Source organism: Carettochelys insculpta, chromosome 1 (genome assembly GCF_033958435.1).
Source record: "Carettochelys insculpta isolate YL-2023 chromosome 1, ASM3395843v1, whole genome shotgun sequence".
NCBI classification, from domain to species: Eukaryota; Metazoa; Chordata; order Testudines; family Carettochelyidae; genus Carettochelys; species Carettochelys insculpta.
In genome coordinates this window covers 55,458,695-55,475,384 of record NC_134137.1, presented here as the reverse complement: position 1 = coordinate 55,475,384, position 16,690 = coordinate 55,458,695, and the positions used below count along the sequence as shown (strand labels likewise).

Here is a 16,690-nt window from a genome sequence, read left to right as displayed (position 1 = left end):
AGATGCCCCCATGCTTGTCCAAAATGGAATGCATCACATAATCATTTTACAGAAAACTCAAGAATCAGACAGGAGCAGAATAAATCACATTGTGAACAAGCTGTGTTCCAGGCTTCATTAGTTATAATTACCCCCAAAATATGCTCAGCAGAATGCACATGTGTCATCTGGGAGTGACACACAATAGGGCAAGCAACTTATAAACTCCTCCAAGCACAGAAACAGTCCATAAAACAACTGGCTTGTGAATTTGGATTCATGTGATAACACCTCCTATTGCATAAACCACCAGATGACACAGATGGGGCAAATCCAAACATGCAGTGTTTCTTTTGTGCAGGCGCTGGACTTCATTTTAAGTCCATTCAAGCACAAACTGCATAACGCTGTGAATGAAACATTATATCTTTGTCCTTTTTCTTCCCCAGATTGTTTGACACTTGCATAAAATATATGAAACATGTATGATTACTAAATGTTTCAAATATAAGAAAAATTAAGACCTGCTAAATTTCCTCATGTGGTAGATATCCTAAAAAGGAGAACATTTCTAGTATCTATTAAACTACATGCACATTTAATTTAAAAAATACTGACAATATTCATAAACATTTATGACAACAATCAGGCTGTGTTCTCTTCTCCTACCCAGAAAAGAAACTGAAGTGAAGAAATATAGTATTGTTATATGGATTTACATTTACTTAAATTACTATTCTGGGGACAAAATTACTAAAATATTTTAACATGAATTTCATTTTCAAATCACAGCATAATTTAGTTCAAATTTCCCTGCATGTTTATATATTTATCCACAGCCTTCTGCACATCTATATCAGAGACCTACCAGTCTTTCTCGTCACACATGCCTTTTCTCTCTACATACATGTTGGCCAATGTTTGGGTGAAGGCCTTTTCTACAGTTTCTATCATTTATAATATCCTGTCTCTCTTCCCATGTAATTTACTTGCCGGGTCTATTCCCACTTAACACACATTTTCTTTCTTGCTTCCTGATGTTTGAGTTTCTGTAATTGTCCCTTTTCCAGTTATTAATCTTATTACTAAATGCTTCGAAATAATCTTATACTGTAATTGCCCATACATTGTCCATTGTCTCACTTAATAATGCAAATATTTTCCTAAAGTTGCTTCAATATTTTCAATACAGTAAGTTAATATACTTTCAGACTATTCACGACAATTCAGAAGTAATTTAATATTGTTATGCAAATAATAAACATTTCTTTTGCATAGATGCTTTTGCAAATATAATTCACAATACAACTTGATTTTAAAGCAAAAGCAATGTGCACATTGACATGTTATCCAATATATTTTTGTCTTAATAGCAAATAAATTAGAAAATTAGAAAAATTTATGCGTGTGCAAGCATACACACGCACTCCTACATACAAATACACACGCACACCCCCAAAAGTGTGAATGTATGTGTCTGTGTACATGTGTATTTTATTATTTTTGCCTCTAGTGTATTATTTATTCACACTATAGTACTGTAAACCAATTTTCCCTGTAATAGAAATTACAAAATTTCAAACCTTTTACAGATACTTGATATTAATTACCTCATCTGAATTTCCATTAAGAACATTCAGGTTTACACTGGAAAATTAAACTGTATGAATTCAGTTCAACAATGTGCTTATACATATGCTACACTTTAAATATATGAGTAGTCCCACTCATTTCAGTAACACTTCTCAGGTCAATGAAGACAGGCACTTGTTTAAGTGGTCTTAAATCCGAATCATACGCTTAAAAATGGGCACAAGAAATACTTACTAGAGAAATAAACATTCCAATATATTTTTATAATAATTAAGCACAATCAAGGTTTATCTAAAATATCTGGGATAAATTTTGCCTTTAGTTACAGCTGTGCATCCAAGGAGTTGCATGGGTATAAACAAGGACAGAATACTGACCTCCAATATCCATTTACAATTACAACTGAAAAGTCAATTTAAGAGCCCATGTACTCTTCCTGGCAATCTGCATATACTGTGCACATGCTCACAATGGTGTCAATTTCCTATTTTAAAGCAGCACAAAAGCATGAACAATTTGTGAGTATGAGCTTCTATGGCACTACCTAAAGTTGTGCCCCCCGCCACCACAGACACCCTTTTTATATAAAAGAAACAGCTATCGAAACTCTTCTACCTAATAATTTCATTCTGACACTTGAGTTTAAAAGGTTAAGTTACTATCTGAAGAAAGGTAATCTGGCTGCCTTCATGGCAGCCTGCAAGAGCTGCAATCTGCATAGAGAGGGGCATTTGTCATCATTAGCTGAGCAGTGACAGCTGGCACCCAGGGTGTCCCAGATTCAAGAAGTGGCAAAGAAAAGGCACTCTCTTCGTTTAAGTTGCCATTAAGGATAGCATGCTTCATAAGGAGCAAGACTTTCTTTTTGCAATATAGCATGCTTTAACAACAGTGACACATCTGCATTTTCTTCAAAAACATATATAAATAACAGATGCCTTTAGACAACAAGATACAAGATTTTAATATGAGAAAACATGAAATAGCTAAATCTTATTTCAAAGTTAGGGCAGCATGCTTTTTTTGAAAAATGGTTTAGAGTAATTGGTTTGTAAATTCTATTTACATTAATAACAAATTGCAAATAAAAACTGGTTTTTGGAAAGATGCACATAAATGTGTCTTGAAACCACTAATGTCCAGTCACTTACGTCACACAGGTTAAAAGATATGGAAAAACAAACAAATCTGGTCTCACATTTGGAATACAAGTGATTGCAATAACGGGAAACTTTTATGGATGCTTGATAGAGCATAATTTTAATAGCATCATTGCAAACTTAAAACACATTCTGAGTGTTTATTTAACAATTTGCAACAAGATTTCTATCTAAATGGTTACATGAGATCTTGGAAATATACTCGTGTTTAAGATTTTTTTAACCAACAAATATATGGATGTAAGCTCTAAAAGAGAAGTACAATGCATACTAGCATCAATAATTGAAATATGAAGGGTAGAGAAAAGGGTACATAAACATTAAATATTCCTGAACACATGGTATTTTAAAAGCAGAGCTATATAAAGTAAAAGCTACACATTAAAATGCCTTAAACTTAAAAGATATCTTTGCAAGAAAAAGAAAATAACAATGCTCCATAGTTTTCAAGGTTTGGCAACATAATCCATAATGCTAGGTTTTGCATTATTATGTAAACTAGTTTTTCACAAATAAAACTAATTTTTGTGTTAATGTAAAATCTATGCAAATACATGCAGTCATTTATCAGAAAAGCTGACAAGCATTCCATATTGGAGAGGGAAAACGAAACTGCCTCAAGAATAGAGGCAATTAATTATTTCTGTATTTTCTCTTCCTCTGTCTTGAGGCACAAAAGTTATCCATCCAGTTAAAACAGCAAATGAAATAAAGAGATTTTTTTTATTTAAAACACATATGGCTTTTGCTTGCAATAGTGATCACCACAAGGTCTACAGATGCCCGTGGCTAAATTGTACACTGGCAGATGTACACAGGGGAGAACTGTGCTAATGCAGCGTGGTGAGCAAAACAAATGAAGTACTGAATTTTCTGGAAAAAAAAATCTTTTTTTCCATTGAGATACGCAGTTTGCCTACCAAGTGCAGATTAAGTTAGCAATAAATTTAACCTGAAAAGTACTCCCTTAGTCTATACACCAAAATAGCTAAAGAAACATAGCAAAACAGTGTGTGTGTGTGCGAGCACACAAGTGTGTATATGAGAGAGTGTGTATGTAAAATGAAATAAAATACACATACACCACACTAGCTGTAAGGAAGGCACAGTCTCTATTTAACAGATTTGCCAAGATAAATAGTTATACAGTTTTATTCTCACAACTGAAAACTAATAACATATAATGAACATGCTCAATGAATACAATGAGACAACTGTTGTCCTACTTATTTGCCATTATTTTTACTTATTTGAGAAGCAATCTCTTGAGGTGCTGTTGAAAATTGCAAGCATGAAGGCACAATCTAGCTGATGTGATATTAGTTACATACACTTCCTAGTGCCAATAAGAAATCTGTATTTATTAGCTGTTTCCTTTTACAAGTTTATTAAAAAAACATGCCGAGGTCAAAGTTACTCTTTCTATACCTGAGAAATTACTTGCACAAGAGAACAACAGCATGGATGGTAAAACGCTTACTGGAAATTACTAAAAATCATTTAGACTGCCATAACTTTTCTGCTAATAGGCCTGTAAACAAGCATAACGTTAAAATTACTGTTGCAATTACCAAGAAAAAACTTCAGTAAAGATTTTCATTTACATTTTATATTTGTTTAATGAGAAAATATGTATGAGTATGCATGCTGCAATATGTAAGAGAAGTAAATTCAACATAAAAATCAGTTTTAAGACAGGAGATTCAATTAACAATTGTTTTCTTTTAATTTTTATAAGTTATTTCAGAACAACTGAAAATACTGTTTCTGAAGAACAGTGAAATAACATTCAGACCAGTAAAAGGGAAAAAATTACTTCACAATGTGTAAGTATAAACATAAAAGTTAAAACATGTAAAACCATAAATGTACACAGTACCATTTGAACCTTAGTGAGATGTATATTCTCATTCAGTTCATGGAATTAAAAAACTGTCAGTTCTATCGCTGTCTTATCAACAATGCCACAAGTGCTTTTTCCTCTTCTTTTGAGTGCACTAATATATCATATTACTATTATACATTGACAGTCATATAGCATATTTTTTTCAACAACAAAAAGTGTAGAAATTTCTCTAACTGGGTAATACCACAGACCAAGTACAGGCTGAACCCCTGTAGTCCAGCACTCTTAGGACCCGAACAGTGCTGAAGGAGAGAATTTGCCAAATCACAGGATGTCAATATTATCCAGTAACATTACCAACACTTCCACAGCATATTGGGCTCTGACAATACATTAAGGAATAAATTAGAGCTAAAAAACAGCACAGAACACTCAGAGCCAGGACTGATGGCTACAAACAATCTTTATGAGACCACAGGAAACTTGACCACACCCACGATAAGTGGCTATCCAGTTAACTAAAATCATGCCAGACTACGGATGTTGCCAGAAGAGAGTGTGTTGGATTACAGAGGCTCAACCTGTACTGTATGTGTGCTTTCTAAATTAACAGCATAAATGTTACCTCTACATAAAGTTGCATCTTCATTACTTTAAGTGATTTTTAAAGGTGTTATATGATGTGACGAAATACCATGGATTGTGCCTTGCCACAAAAGGCCTGATTGCGTAGACTCCACCCAACTACTGTGCTGACAATAGACATGGTATTTCTACTACTCCAGTTAAAATTCCGCTCCCAATTTTAAAGCAGAGCTGGAATAATTTCATTTCTCCTAATAAAATTCACCCCCTCTCCAGACTTCAGTGATTTGTAGTTGCATTTGGGAGGTGCACCACCCCCGTTTGACCCTGCCAACATTTTAATTGATAAAGGGGATGCCCCCACATATCCACTCCCTGACTCTCTGGATGGCCCTCACCCCAGAGGCAACAGCTGCCTATGTCTCCAGATACCTTCTAGAAATAATTTTACTCCTTTAGTACAGATGTGGTGGTAGAGTTTTGGTTTGTTTTTGTGCCTTCAGAATTCAGCACAAGTGTCGGGTATTTTCCAAAGAGGTCGTTACCCTAATCCCATACTCAAATCACAAAAATGAAACACTTTTATGCAACCAATATACTCAGCGTATTTTTCAGGAACAAAGCATAAATGTTTCCAATCATCCCATCAAATTGTTCACATCCATGTTTGTCAAGAGGCACTGCTTATTTTAAAATGATGTTTCTGAGATCACATCTTTCAGTCCTCTGTGTAACAGCGCATGCATGTGCGCAGACACACATCCCTCTAGTACATGCGGTTTATGACAGACTAAAGAAGAAATTTTGAGAAAGCATCGTGCTAAAATATGGGCAACAAATCACTGCCCTTTTCAGGCATAGCTCCTCAATGACATCATTAGCGCTTACTTGCGTCAATGGGATTTTTTTCCTGAGAAAGGAGAGGACAATGCACAACACACTTTCTCCACAACGACGATCACATATGAATGTAAAGCCTTTTCAAGACAAATATAAGACACACAAGTATCTTTTTAAATAAAGTGTATTTCATATATTATGTGGAATTAACTCTTAAAAACTACCCCACTTAAACATGAAAGTCTGAGCAGGATCCAGGCCTAACTGCAAACTTTGAGAAGGCCCGTTAGATTTCAATAGGAATAATCATGTTCACTGTTAAGCACATGTCCATGTCTCTTCTTAATATTCAATTAAATGTATTTGTCATTCATGATCAATTCAGTCAGCCATCTGCATCCAAATTATTCTGAAAGGAAAAAGAAGTGGGGGGGCTATACACTAAATATTACAGTGAATTACCAGTTTCTCAAGGCTACACTACAATTTGTAAAGCATTTATTCTTATACCTAAATCTAGATTGAGATCCACAAAGGGTTACCATATTCAACCTATATAGCTCAAGGTGAGGGAGGACAGGTTGGTTCTTCAGGTAGAATGAATCGGTATGCACATATTATGGACAGCATTAAAAATGTCAATGAACACAAGCAAAGACAAAATAGATCCATTATTTAGAAATGTAGAGCACATGCAGTTCCCATTGGCCTCTTCCAATGGAAGTTGCATAGTCTTAGCACCTACGAAAAGTAAATAATTCAAGTTTGCTAGCCAATGCAGCAAAAACAAAAACAAATTTTGCAAAATACCATTAACAAAAGGTACTTATGTTCCCGGACACTGCTCTAGATGTTGAGCAAATTACAGGTGGTGAATACACCAAGCAGAGTGATATCATAATTTACACAATTATATATTTTCAAGCATTACTGCACTTTGGTTTTGATTTACTTACATTATCTACTCTTTTGGTTCTTTCATCACACAGTAAATTTCAGAAATATAAATTATCAAAAGGAAAGGTGATTTTAGATATGCAGTCATTGGAAATTGCTCATCCAACACATACAGCTTTATTCTCAAGGTCAGCGTTGAATTCTTAAGAGTTGCTTAATCATATACAGCATGAAATAGTAATGAGAATTCTGCAGTGTTGGATGACCCTCTACAGATGTAGTAGATTAAAAGGCGCTAATCCCTACTGATTCCATATTCCTCTCTGGGTTCATCAGAAAAGAACGTTCTTAAAGGAGGAAACCTTTTTTAAAAAAATCAGTGTTGGATTGCTTAAATAAAACCCTGCATACTGAGAAATGTCTGGTTTTCATGAATCTGATATAGAAGTGAACCAAATGAATAATACAATGTATTTTTCCTGTAAGAAAATTTTTGCTTTTTCCAGCTAAAAGTCAAACTTGCACTTGTGAAAAACATACGTTTGCTCTTCATATGTAAAATGATTAAAAAATTAATGGGTGTTTTTATATAAGAACATGCAAAATAGGAAAATTTTAAACTTTAACATTTTTTCTATGACTTCCAGGATGACAAAATACAAGATTGATATGATATTTTATTTCAATGAGGGGAATAATACATCAAATTGTGCTATTAAGATTATTTTTCATCTCAAATTATTATAAGGCTCTGCACAAAACTGCAGCCCATTAATATAATCAAAGAGAAAATATTTGTAAAATTATAAATAAGTACCATAACTTCATATACAAAACCTAAGTTATACCATAATGAGCATTAATGTCACTAACATGAAACTTTGCAGAAAGCACAGGAACTTGTTCACTTTTTAAATTTTTCATTCCTGTGACTGAAAAAGTCAACAACAGCAAATATATAAATAAATAAATGAAGTTCCTTGAAATCATATTACAGCAAACAATTCTTCTTACATGATTTTTATATAATGTGACAGCTAAGGCAAACTCCCTAAAAATGTGTGTCTTTAATTCCTCTAGTGTAAAAAGTAAATTTATTGTGGCTGGCAGGATGATACAGATAGAATAGCCAGGGAGCATTAAAAAAAAATTAAAAGCAAAGAAATCAGATAATTTCTATCAGCCTTCAAACCTACTCCTGCAGCATGGATAAATAATTTAATAAAGTCCTAATCTTCTCCTTTCTCTAATGCAATAAACAGATATTAAAATAAAACTTTACAATCATGAATAGCTCTGTGTAGAATCACAACTACTGTGTAAGAAGAGATACAAAGAAATCTCAATATAAGCACTTAACATATGTGCTTGTATAGTTAAGCTAACCAGTACGTTTTTTCCATATGAAAGAACAGTATTTCTGAAATTTATGACCTGGCAGCTGAAATTTTCAAATTAGGTTTACTGAAACACAGAATCCCTGTATTCACACATTTTTCAACACAATTGAGCTTTTTTGGCTAATATGAGGAGTGCTTAAGTGATGCATTTGAAATGTCTAAATGTAAAATGCATTTCTATCAGATGTGGTAATGGTAGGTAGGCCTAAGCAATTAAGAAAAAATACCTAGAAAACAGTAATTTGGGAAAACTTACCTCTCTCTATTTCATAGGCCTCCAACTCCTAACATCAAAAAGATCAATCATCATTTTAATGAGATGATTTTAATCTCACTCTTCCAGTATAAATCATGATCTCTAAAATGGAAAGTGAGTGACATAGAAACCCACTCCATAGTTTTGTAGGTTACTAAAAACACCACATTTTAAATATAGGATTGCATAGTGAACAAACTCTAATAAAGGCTCAGAAATGCTCCTGAAACGAACAGATTTTACTATGCCAAAATTAAAGGGTGCACTCTTTCATTCATGGATAAAACTTTAAACTGATATAGTGAAATTTATGGCAGCCTGTAATAATATAGGTAACTTAAGTAACAGGAGATTTTATGTTTTTGTGTATTTGCAATATTCACCAAAATATAACTAAACATAACTGTCTGAATTGTTCACTTGCTTTTAGCTAAACCTTTATATTTTACAACTTTTGATACAGGAAAGATAGAACCTTAATTTTTATTTCAACTGATTGTACTAAATAATTAGGAAATTAGCAGACAGGCTAAAAGTTGAAGAACTATTTTGTTTTTAGAAATAGAAAAAAAAATCTCTCTCTCTGTCTAAAATATAACTTTCATTTAGCTGAATTAATTGGAAGACAACTAAATTAAATGTAAGGCAAGCTGTAGTGCCCATGCCCATCCCGTTATCTAAAGTGCTTAACTTTCCGTTTTAAAAGCGACGATGTCTAAGGTCCACGGGACAGATTTATTCTTTTAATCGTGGGGAAACCGGGTGGGGAAAAAGTCAACTATTTTTTACATTTTCAGTATCTAAAAGAAGTCATGCAGCGCAGGACAAGCACATCTGGGAGCAGCCCCTTAGCAAGAGTGCTAACCGTATCTGCCCGTGTTCTTTTGTAATGGTTAGGGATGGACCCACCTGCCCCATGGGGGAGCGAGGTGGGGCAGGAACCAATCCAGCAAGCTCATTGTTATCGCCGGGAGCTGGCTGACTTCACTTTGTCGCAATAGGCGGACGTGGCCTACAAGTTGCCCGCCAGCTTCGCACCCGGGCTCTCTTCCCCGCCGGTGGCAGAGAAGGCACCGCCTGCGGGCTCGCTCCGGCTCCAGTCACATTGGCCGCTGCCCTCGGCGGGGCTGGATGGGGCCTTTGGATGCCAATAGGCTGAATGGCTCATCGGGCAGCGCTCCCCCCGACCAGCTCCAACCAGCTCCCCGTGGCCGGCCGGGTGCACCTGAGCACGTGCGGCTCGCACAGCCCCTCCGAGTGGGGATGGGGAGGGCGGCGCGCGCAGCGCCAGGCAGCTCTGGCTCGGCGCTCACTGTGGACCAGGACCTCCCGCTTCTCCGTTACGGTGGGGGGGGGGGCGTGTGGGGGGCGGGGGGGTCTCTCTCCACCCCTCCCGCACCCGGCGCATTAAAGCCGGCCCCGTAGGTATCCGTGCAGGGGTGGCAGCGCCCCGGGGAGAGGCTGGGCGCCCCCACCCCCAGCAGGAGGGAGCTATGCCGGCCGGAGGGCACAGCAAGCGGGGCTCAGAAAGGCTGCCCTGCTCGCTGAGGGAGGGGCCGGGGCACGTACCAGTGCGCAGCTAGGGCGGGGAGGCGGCAGTGTTCGCGTGGAGGCGAGGAGCGGGCTGGATGGGGCACCTGAATGACCCCCAGGCGCTGGGAGGCAGCAGGCGGCAGCTCCGCGCCCGCCTCCACTCGCAGCAGGAGCGCTCCCCCGCCCCCACCCCGGCCAGGTCAGACCAAAGAGCCGCAGTCAGGCTCCCGGGCCCGGGAGACGGGCCTCGGGGGGATTTCTTATTTTCCAAGCGCAGTTGTCGAGAGAGCACCGGGGCAAAGCATTTCGCTCCCAGGCCCTGGGGCTAAATCGGGCACTGGCCCCCAGCCCGCTCAGCCGAGGTGCAGAGCCCCCTGCTCACCAGCTCGCCTTGCCTCCCTGGACCTGACCCTTGGGACGAAGGGAAGAAAGCTGCGGAACATAGAGACCAGCTATTCCGTATGAAACTAGCGGGAGCCTTTCTTCAGCCTCGCACGCTGTGCCGCGACTGCGGCGGGGTGAACTCCCGGGCCGAGCTGATGTCCTCAAGTACTGGGTTAGGAGTCTAAAGACAATCCCGGATTGTTCCCCAGTGCGGAGTTACAGAGGCCCATCCAATTCTTCGCGTGGATGAATCACCCCCGAAATACAGGAGCGTCTGCACCAATGCTCCAGCGAGACAGCAAAGCGCAAAATAAACTCTTCTACATCCTTGGTGCAAACTTTGCCGCATTCATACGGCAGGGGCAGGAAAATGGCACCTAAAACATCTCTGTCCGACGACAGATGTGCCTTAGAAACAGCCACAAGGGCCGGTACGTTTAAAAATTCAAATTCGGAATCAAATTAAAATCCCTTAAACGTTCTAGAAGGTGCTCTGTAAATATTCACTGTCTCAGTCCTGACGCGAACCCGGGGAAATGCTGCGAAATGTGGTGTTCCCCTCTCTTTGCAAACAGGCTCACTGCCGCTTAGGATACTAAAGGAGAAATCTGTTAAATTATATATTACACACACGAAACCCCAAACTGTCAGATCAGTTGTCCGCCAGCACGTCTGCACTCGCTAATGTCCTTCCCGTGTGCACATGTATTAAAACAGCTTGCAAACAGAGTTCGCATTATAATAAACTGCCCACGCAAAGGACTTATTTTGCAAGGATGTCCAGAAAGGCATCTAAACATATATGGCTTTGCAATATACGTGGAGATATACACCAAATATAAAAAATGAAGCTAGCCACTAGCAAGTGAGATTTACACTAAGTATCTGCTACTCCCGGGGCTGAACATGAAAATAAACTCACATGCGTTTAGCAATTGGTATTTCCCTCAGACGTTACAAATTATATATTGTACAGGCACAGAGAGAATGGAATATCTGCATAACCTTAAAATCGATTATACCCCGTCAGAATATCCTTAAAGCAATTTAACGAGCGGGTGCTGTGAAATATGTTCCTGCGAACACTGCATGGCCGAGAATCTATGGCCTTAGACACTGGCCAATTCAGGAGAGGAAAACTTCTGACCTGCAATTACAGACAACTATCAGGAGAAAAGGACACCATGATTTGCCTCCAAGAGGGAGGTAATGAATTCACGTCTCTGTTCTTTTAAAGAGCAAGCCCCGTCTGTAGCTCACTACTTGATGGATGTCCATTAATACACCTGAGTTCACATTTCAGTCCTAAGGAGACAAACAGGGCTACAGCGCAGAACACCACACTTTTGCCAAGTCCTTTCAAAACATCAATACGCTTCAAATTACACCAAAAGGCGAGAGAGTCTCCTTGATTTCCAAATGCATAGGTGGCCTGGGTGGTTTGCTGCCAGCCGCCGCCTACCTTTAGTTTGTATGTACATATATACATGTATATCCAGCCAAGAGACGGATTAATTAGCCGGGCTTGAGCTGAAGGAGGCTGCAGTGACGAACCCAGTGGCGATTGGCCGCCCGCCTGCCTGGCCCTGCCTTTATAATTTCCACACGAGAGCATCTGGGCTCTTATACTAACCAACAGCCAGCTTCTCCTGACACACACACACACACACACACACACACACACACCGACAGCCAGCACTTTTCCCACCATCTGATTAACAACCCGCGCGCACACACCGTGATTACTACCGGAAAACATAAATAAAGACGAGGAGGGTTTATTATTTTGACTACTGGAAGCCTTGCTGTGTCTCAGTTCAACTTTTGTTTTCATTGCTGCTCGGGAAGCGCCGATCGCAGTGCTTCGCTCTCACTCGGTGCTCCTTTAAAAAGAGGGGGAAGGACAACAACCTCGCTCCCCGCTTCGGGACTGCTGCTCCAAAGAGGCAGGAAGAGGGCATCGGAGCAGCGGTCGCCGCCGCGCGTTTTACAAGACATTCCTTACGTTTCCGAGCGCGGCAGCCTGTTTCTCCCCTGAAGTTGGCTCCAGCTCTAGCAGCCGCATTGGATCCCACAGCCTATTGCGAGACTCCGGTATACAACCCGGATCTCTGCCCCAATATGATCGCGGCCCAGGCCAAGCTGGTGTACCATCTGAATAAATATTACAACGAGAAATGCCAAGCCAGGAAAGCCGCCATCGCCAAAACTATCCGAGAAGTCTGCAAAGTGGTGTCGGACGTGCTAAAGGAAGTGGAGGTGCAGGAGCCCCGTTTCATCAGTTCCTTGAACGAGATGGACAACCGCTATGAGGGCTTGGAGGTCATTTCGCCCACGGAGTTTGAAGTGGTCCTTTATCTGAACCAAATGGGAGTTTTCAACTTCGTGGACGACGGCTCTTTGCCGGGCTGCGCCGTGTTAAAGTTAAGCGACGGGCGCAAGCGGAGCATGTCCCTTTGGGTGGAGTTCATCACGGCATCTGGTTACCTTTCCGCTCGCAAAATCCGGTCCAGATTTCAGACGCTGGTAGCTCAAGCCGTGGATAAATGCAGTTACAGAGACGTGGTAAAGATGGTGGCTGACACGAGTGAAGTGAAACTGAGAATCAGAGATAGGTATGTCGTGCAGATCACGCCGGCTTTTAAATGCACAGGGATCTGGCCAAGGAGTGCTGCCCACTGGCCACTTCCCCACATCCCCTGGCCGGGACCCAACAGGGTAGCAGAGGTGAAAGCTGAAGGATTCAACCTTTTATCCAAGGAGTGCCACTCTCTAGCAGGCAAGCAGAGTTCCGCCGAGAGCGATGCCTGGGTGTTGCAGTTTGCAGAAGCCGAGAACAGACTGCAGATGGGCGGCTGCAGAAAGAAATGCCTCTCTATCCTCAAAACCTTACGGGACCGTCATCTGGAGCTGCCGGGCCAACCCCTGAATAATTATCACATGAAGACTCTGGTTTCATATGAGTGTGAAAAGCATCCCCGGGAATCGGACTGGGACGAGTCTTGCCTGGGCGACCGGCTCAACGGGATTTTACTGCAACTCATCTCCTGCCTTCAGTGCAGGAGGTGCCCACATTACTTCCTGCCTAACTTAGACCTGTTTCAGGGAAAACCTCATTCAGCCCTGGAAAACGCAGCCAAACAAACCTGGCGACTGGCTAGGGAAATACTCACCAACCCGAAAAGTTTGGAGAAACTTTAGAGGACTATTAAAATGTGGGCCTAACTGATCAGTCTTCTGATTTTCACATAAATTTTAAACTTCCTGTTCGAAAAGTCAAATATTTCCATCTGAGAATGCTAATAATAGTCCCTTTAAGAGGAATATTGCTTAGGCTCTTCACTCACTCACTCACACACACACACACACACGACTGCAAACACAATGACGTGTTTTCATCACAGTTTTGAAATTCCTCCCCTCCCCCGAAAAAAATGTATGTTAACACCCGGAAAGAAATTCGGCTGTAATTTAATATGATTGTGACCATTCTGCCTAGAAACGGTACCAATGGATTATAACAAAGCCCGCTATTTTTATGTAAATTCCCCTGTGAGTTAAAGCTATTCGGATATACCATCTGAACAAAACCCTAATGTACATTTTAATTTGTATCAAATATTGTGATCTCACATTGTCTTTGAAATTGTGGATGTTGGTGTTTTGTGATTTGGTGAACAGAAGTTAAATTGCCATTTCGGATACTTCAGGACATTTTCTGCTAAAGAAGATACCATTTAAAAAGGTAGATTTTATCATGGTACTTTTGTTAATTGTCTTTTTAAGTGTCTGAACTTAAAAGTTTACATTTTCGTTTCATATATATTGCTTGTTCTATTTCTAACATTCCATAAATATACTTGAAATGTTATTTAAATATATTCAAAAGAAATTTGGATTCTGCTTATATAATAACGCTTGAATATTGGAATTATATATTTGAAAGATGCACTTGAAATACACTGGATAATGACTTTTGTGTTTTAGATTATAATTTCTGTTGCTGATTTTATTTAATTACAAGCTAATAAATGAAGTAAAATAAATATTGTTATGCGTTTCAAAACTGGATCAAGTTTTCCATTTGAAAATCAGGCCAATGGAATGTATTGCAAATCATATCCTTTTGTTGAACCCTGCTTAAATCCAGTAATGCAACAGCTAAAGGGAGCAGCCCCTTTTTCTACCCATTACTTTTGTAGGAGAAGAAAATATTGGTGTATCATCTGCCCGCAATCTGCTGTGGTGATTAACAGAGCAACACTTTTTACAGGCGTCAGAAAACATATTTACATTAGAAAGATTCACTGCATCAGGTTAATATTTCTGCATGGTTTTGAACGGTACTGAGGAAACAAATACAGCACTGAAGCAACGGCTAGTGAGTGAGCAGTGACTCTGACTCCTGACAAAAATCAATATTTTGGAGCAAGTAGTAGTAAGAAAGAAAGCAACATTTACAGGTGAAAGGGTCAGGCCGCTAGCAGTAAAATGAACAACAATATAACTTCCAACCTACAGATCCACCGTGGATGTAATAAGGTAGCAAGATGCATATATAGCAATCAACTCCCCGTGTTCCAAGGGCATGTGCACACACTCATAAAACTGGAACTGATCACAAAATGTCTGTTCATACTCCTGCACAATTATTGAGCATTTGTCTGAAGTATTTTAAGATTTAAATGCAAATACTATAGACTAAATAGCAACCAATATAATTTATTTAGAATCTTAATAGTCAACAAGTGCTGAATTAGGCATATTGCCGACATAATGTCCAGTTTTATAAGAACTCATAGGGTATTAGTGAAATCGTTATAATGGCTACTACGCAAGAATCTTCTATTTAGTCATATAAAAACGTTCTCAGTTTCAGATTTCATTCCTCAGTAGAAAACCCCCTTTATTAAAACACACGTGTTTTCACAGGTGATAACTTTAAAAATGCAGTTATCATTGAAAAATTCACAGTAAGGGACTTTTGGAAAAAAACAAACAAACCAATATAGGCATGATTTTTAGAAGTATCTCCTGTATTTTTCTCCCCTGCTTAAAGTAACTTGTGAAACGGTTTTTGAATGTATGGAGAATAAAGCAATAATAATAAGCATAAACCACACGTAAGAAAGATGACATAGAGATAGATCCCTATAACAAACATCCCCACCACTTGCATGCTCGACTTCAACTCAATATTCTAATTCTCAACGGTAATGAAGGTCAAATATAGGTGCACAGTCCTTAATTATATGAGGTCTACTCCTCGTGCAGACGTCCAGGTGTTTTATAAAATTAAAAATGTAAAACAAATTAGAGCTTTCCCTAGACTCGGCTAGTTCTCTTTCAGAAGGAGAACACTAATTTCAGTGTTTGAACAGATAACATTTATTACAACGCGCAATATTTTCCTATTTGGAAACTAATGTTCTTAGAATAAAGGGATTCTATAAAATCCACTTCAAGAGCAAAGCCCATCACTGTGTCTCTGAGGACCGCAGTCTGGGACCGCTGTTACCTCAAGGGATTTCAGCGCAATTGGCTTAACTCCTAAATCTGCCCGTATTCATACAAAGGCATTCAAAGAACGCTTGTTCCCAACGTGCACGCTGTAAGTAATAGAGGATTTGCCATCATTAGTACATTTCGCTTTTTAATAAAACACAGGGGAAGCCCAGAGGAGTGAGAGGCGTCTGGGGGAGGAGGGGACCTCCCTCACCCGAGGATGTTCTCCGGGCGGTGTTTACCAGACAAATCGCTTTCAGACACTGCCCCCTGTAAATGCAGCCGGCCCGCGAGGAAACGCGCTTTACTCACTTTGGGGTCGATCTTCTTGAAGGCGGGATCATCCTCGTCCACCTCGAAGTAGATTTCCGTGGTGGTGATGGACAGGGTACCTTTGGCCACTACCACCGGGGCGATGAGCTGGGCCGGCGTGCTGAGAACCACCGGGCCTGCAAGACAAGGGCAGAGGTACAACTTCAGCCGGCCCTTCCCCACCGCTCACTGCATGCAGGCACCCGGCGATCCGCCCAAGCCAAGTCCTTTTGCAAGTGGCTTCCTGTCCGCCTTGCCAGCGCTCGCCACTCTTCTCTCTCGTGAGTACTTTGACAAGAGTTCGGGAAGCTCCCGAGTGAACCAGTCACCAAAATTCAGGACGGCTCGAGTGAAAAATGACTGCCCTCAGAAGCGGGCTCCTGCTCCTCTCGCGACCTCC

General features: G+C 40.1%; 2 protein-coding genes across 9 annotated transcripts in view; one reads left to right on the top strand and one right to left on the bottom strand.

Moving 5' to 3' along the window:
- Positions 1–16,690, bottom strand: part of NBEA (neurobeachin) — a 776,083-nt gene that overhangs the window by 246,742 nt on the left and 512,651 nt on the right. For all 8 annotated transcript variants that reach the window (XM_074986506.1, XM_074986516.1, XM_074986543.1 and 5 more), the window contains one exon: positions 16,291–16,427. In XM_074986506.1, coding sequence (XP_074842607.1) covers positions 16,291–16,427 — 137 coding nt within the window. The remainder of the gene's footprint in view (positions 1–16,290; positions 16,428–16,690) is intronic.
- On the top strand, positions 12,367–13,674 carry MAB21L1 (mab-21 like 1). The gene has a single exon (XM_074982379.1). It carries the CDS (start codon positions 12,595–12,597, stop codon positions 13,672–13,674), a length of 1,080 nt encoding a protein of 359 aa, XP_074838480.1. The 5' UTR covers positions 12,367–12,594.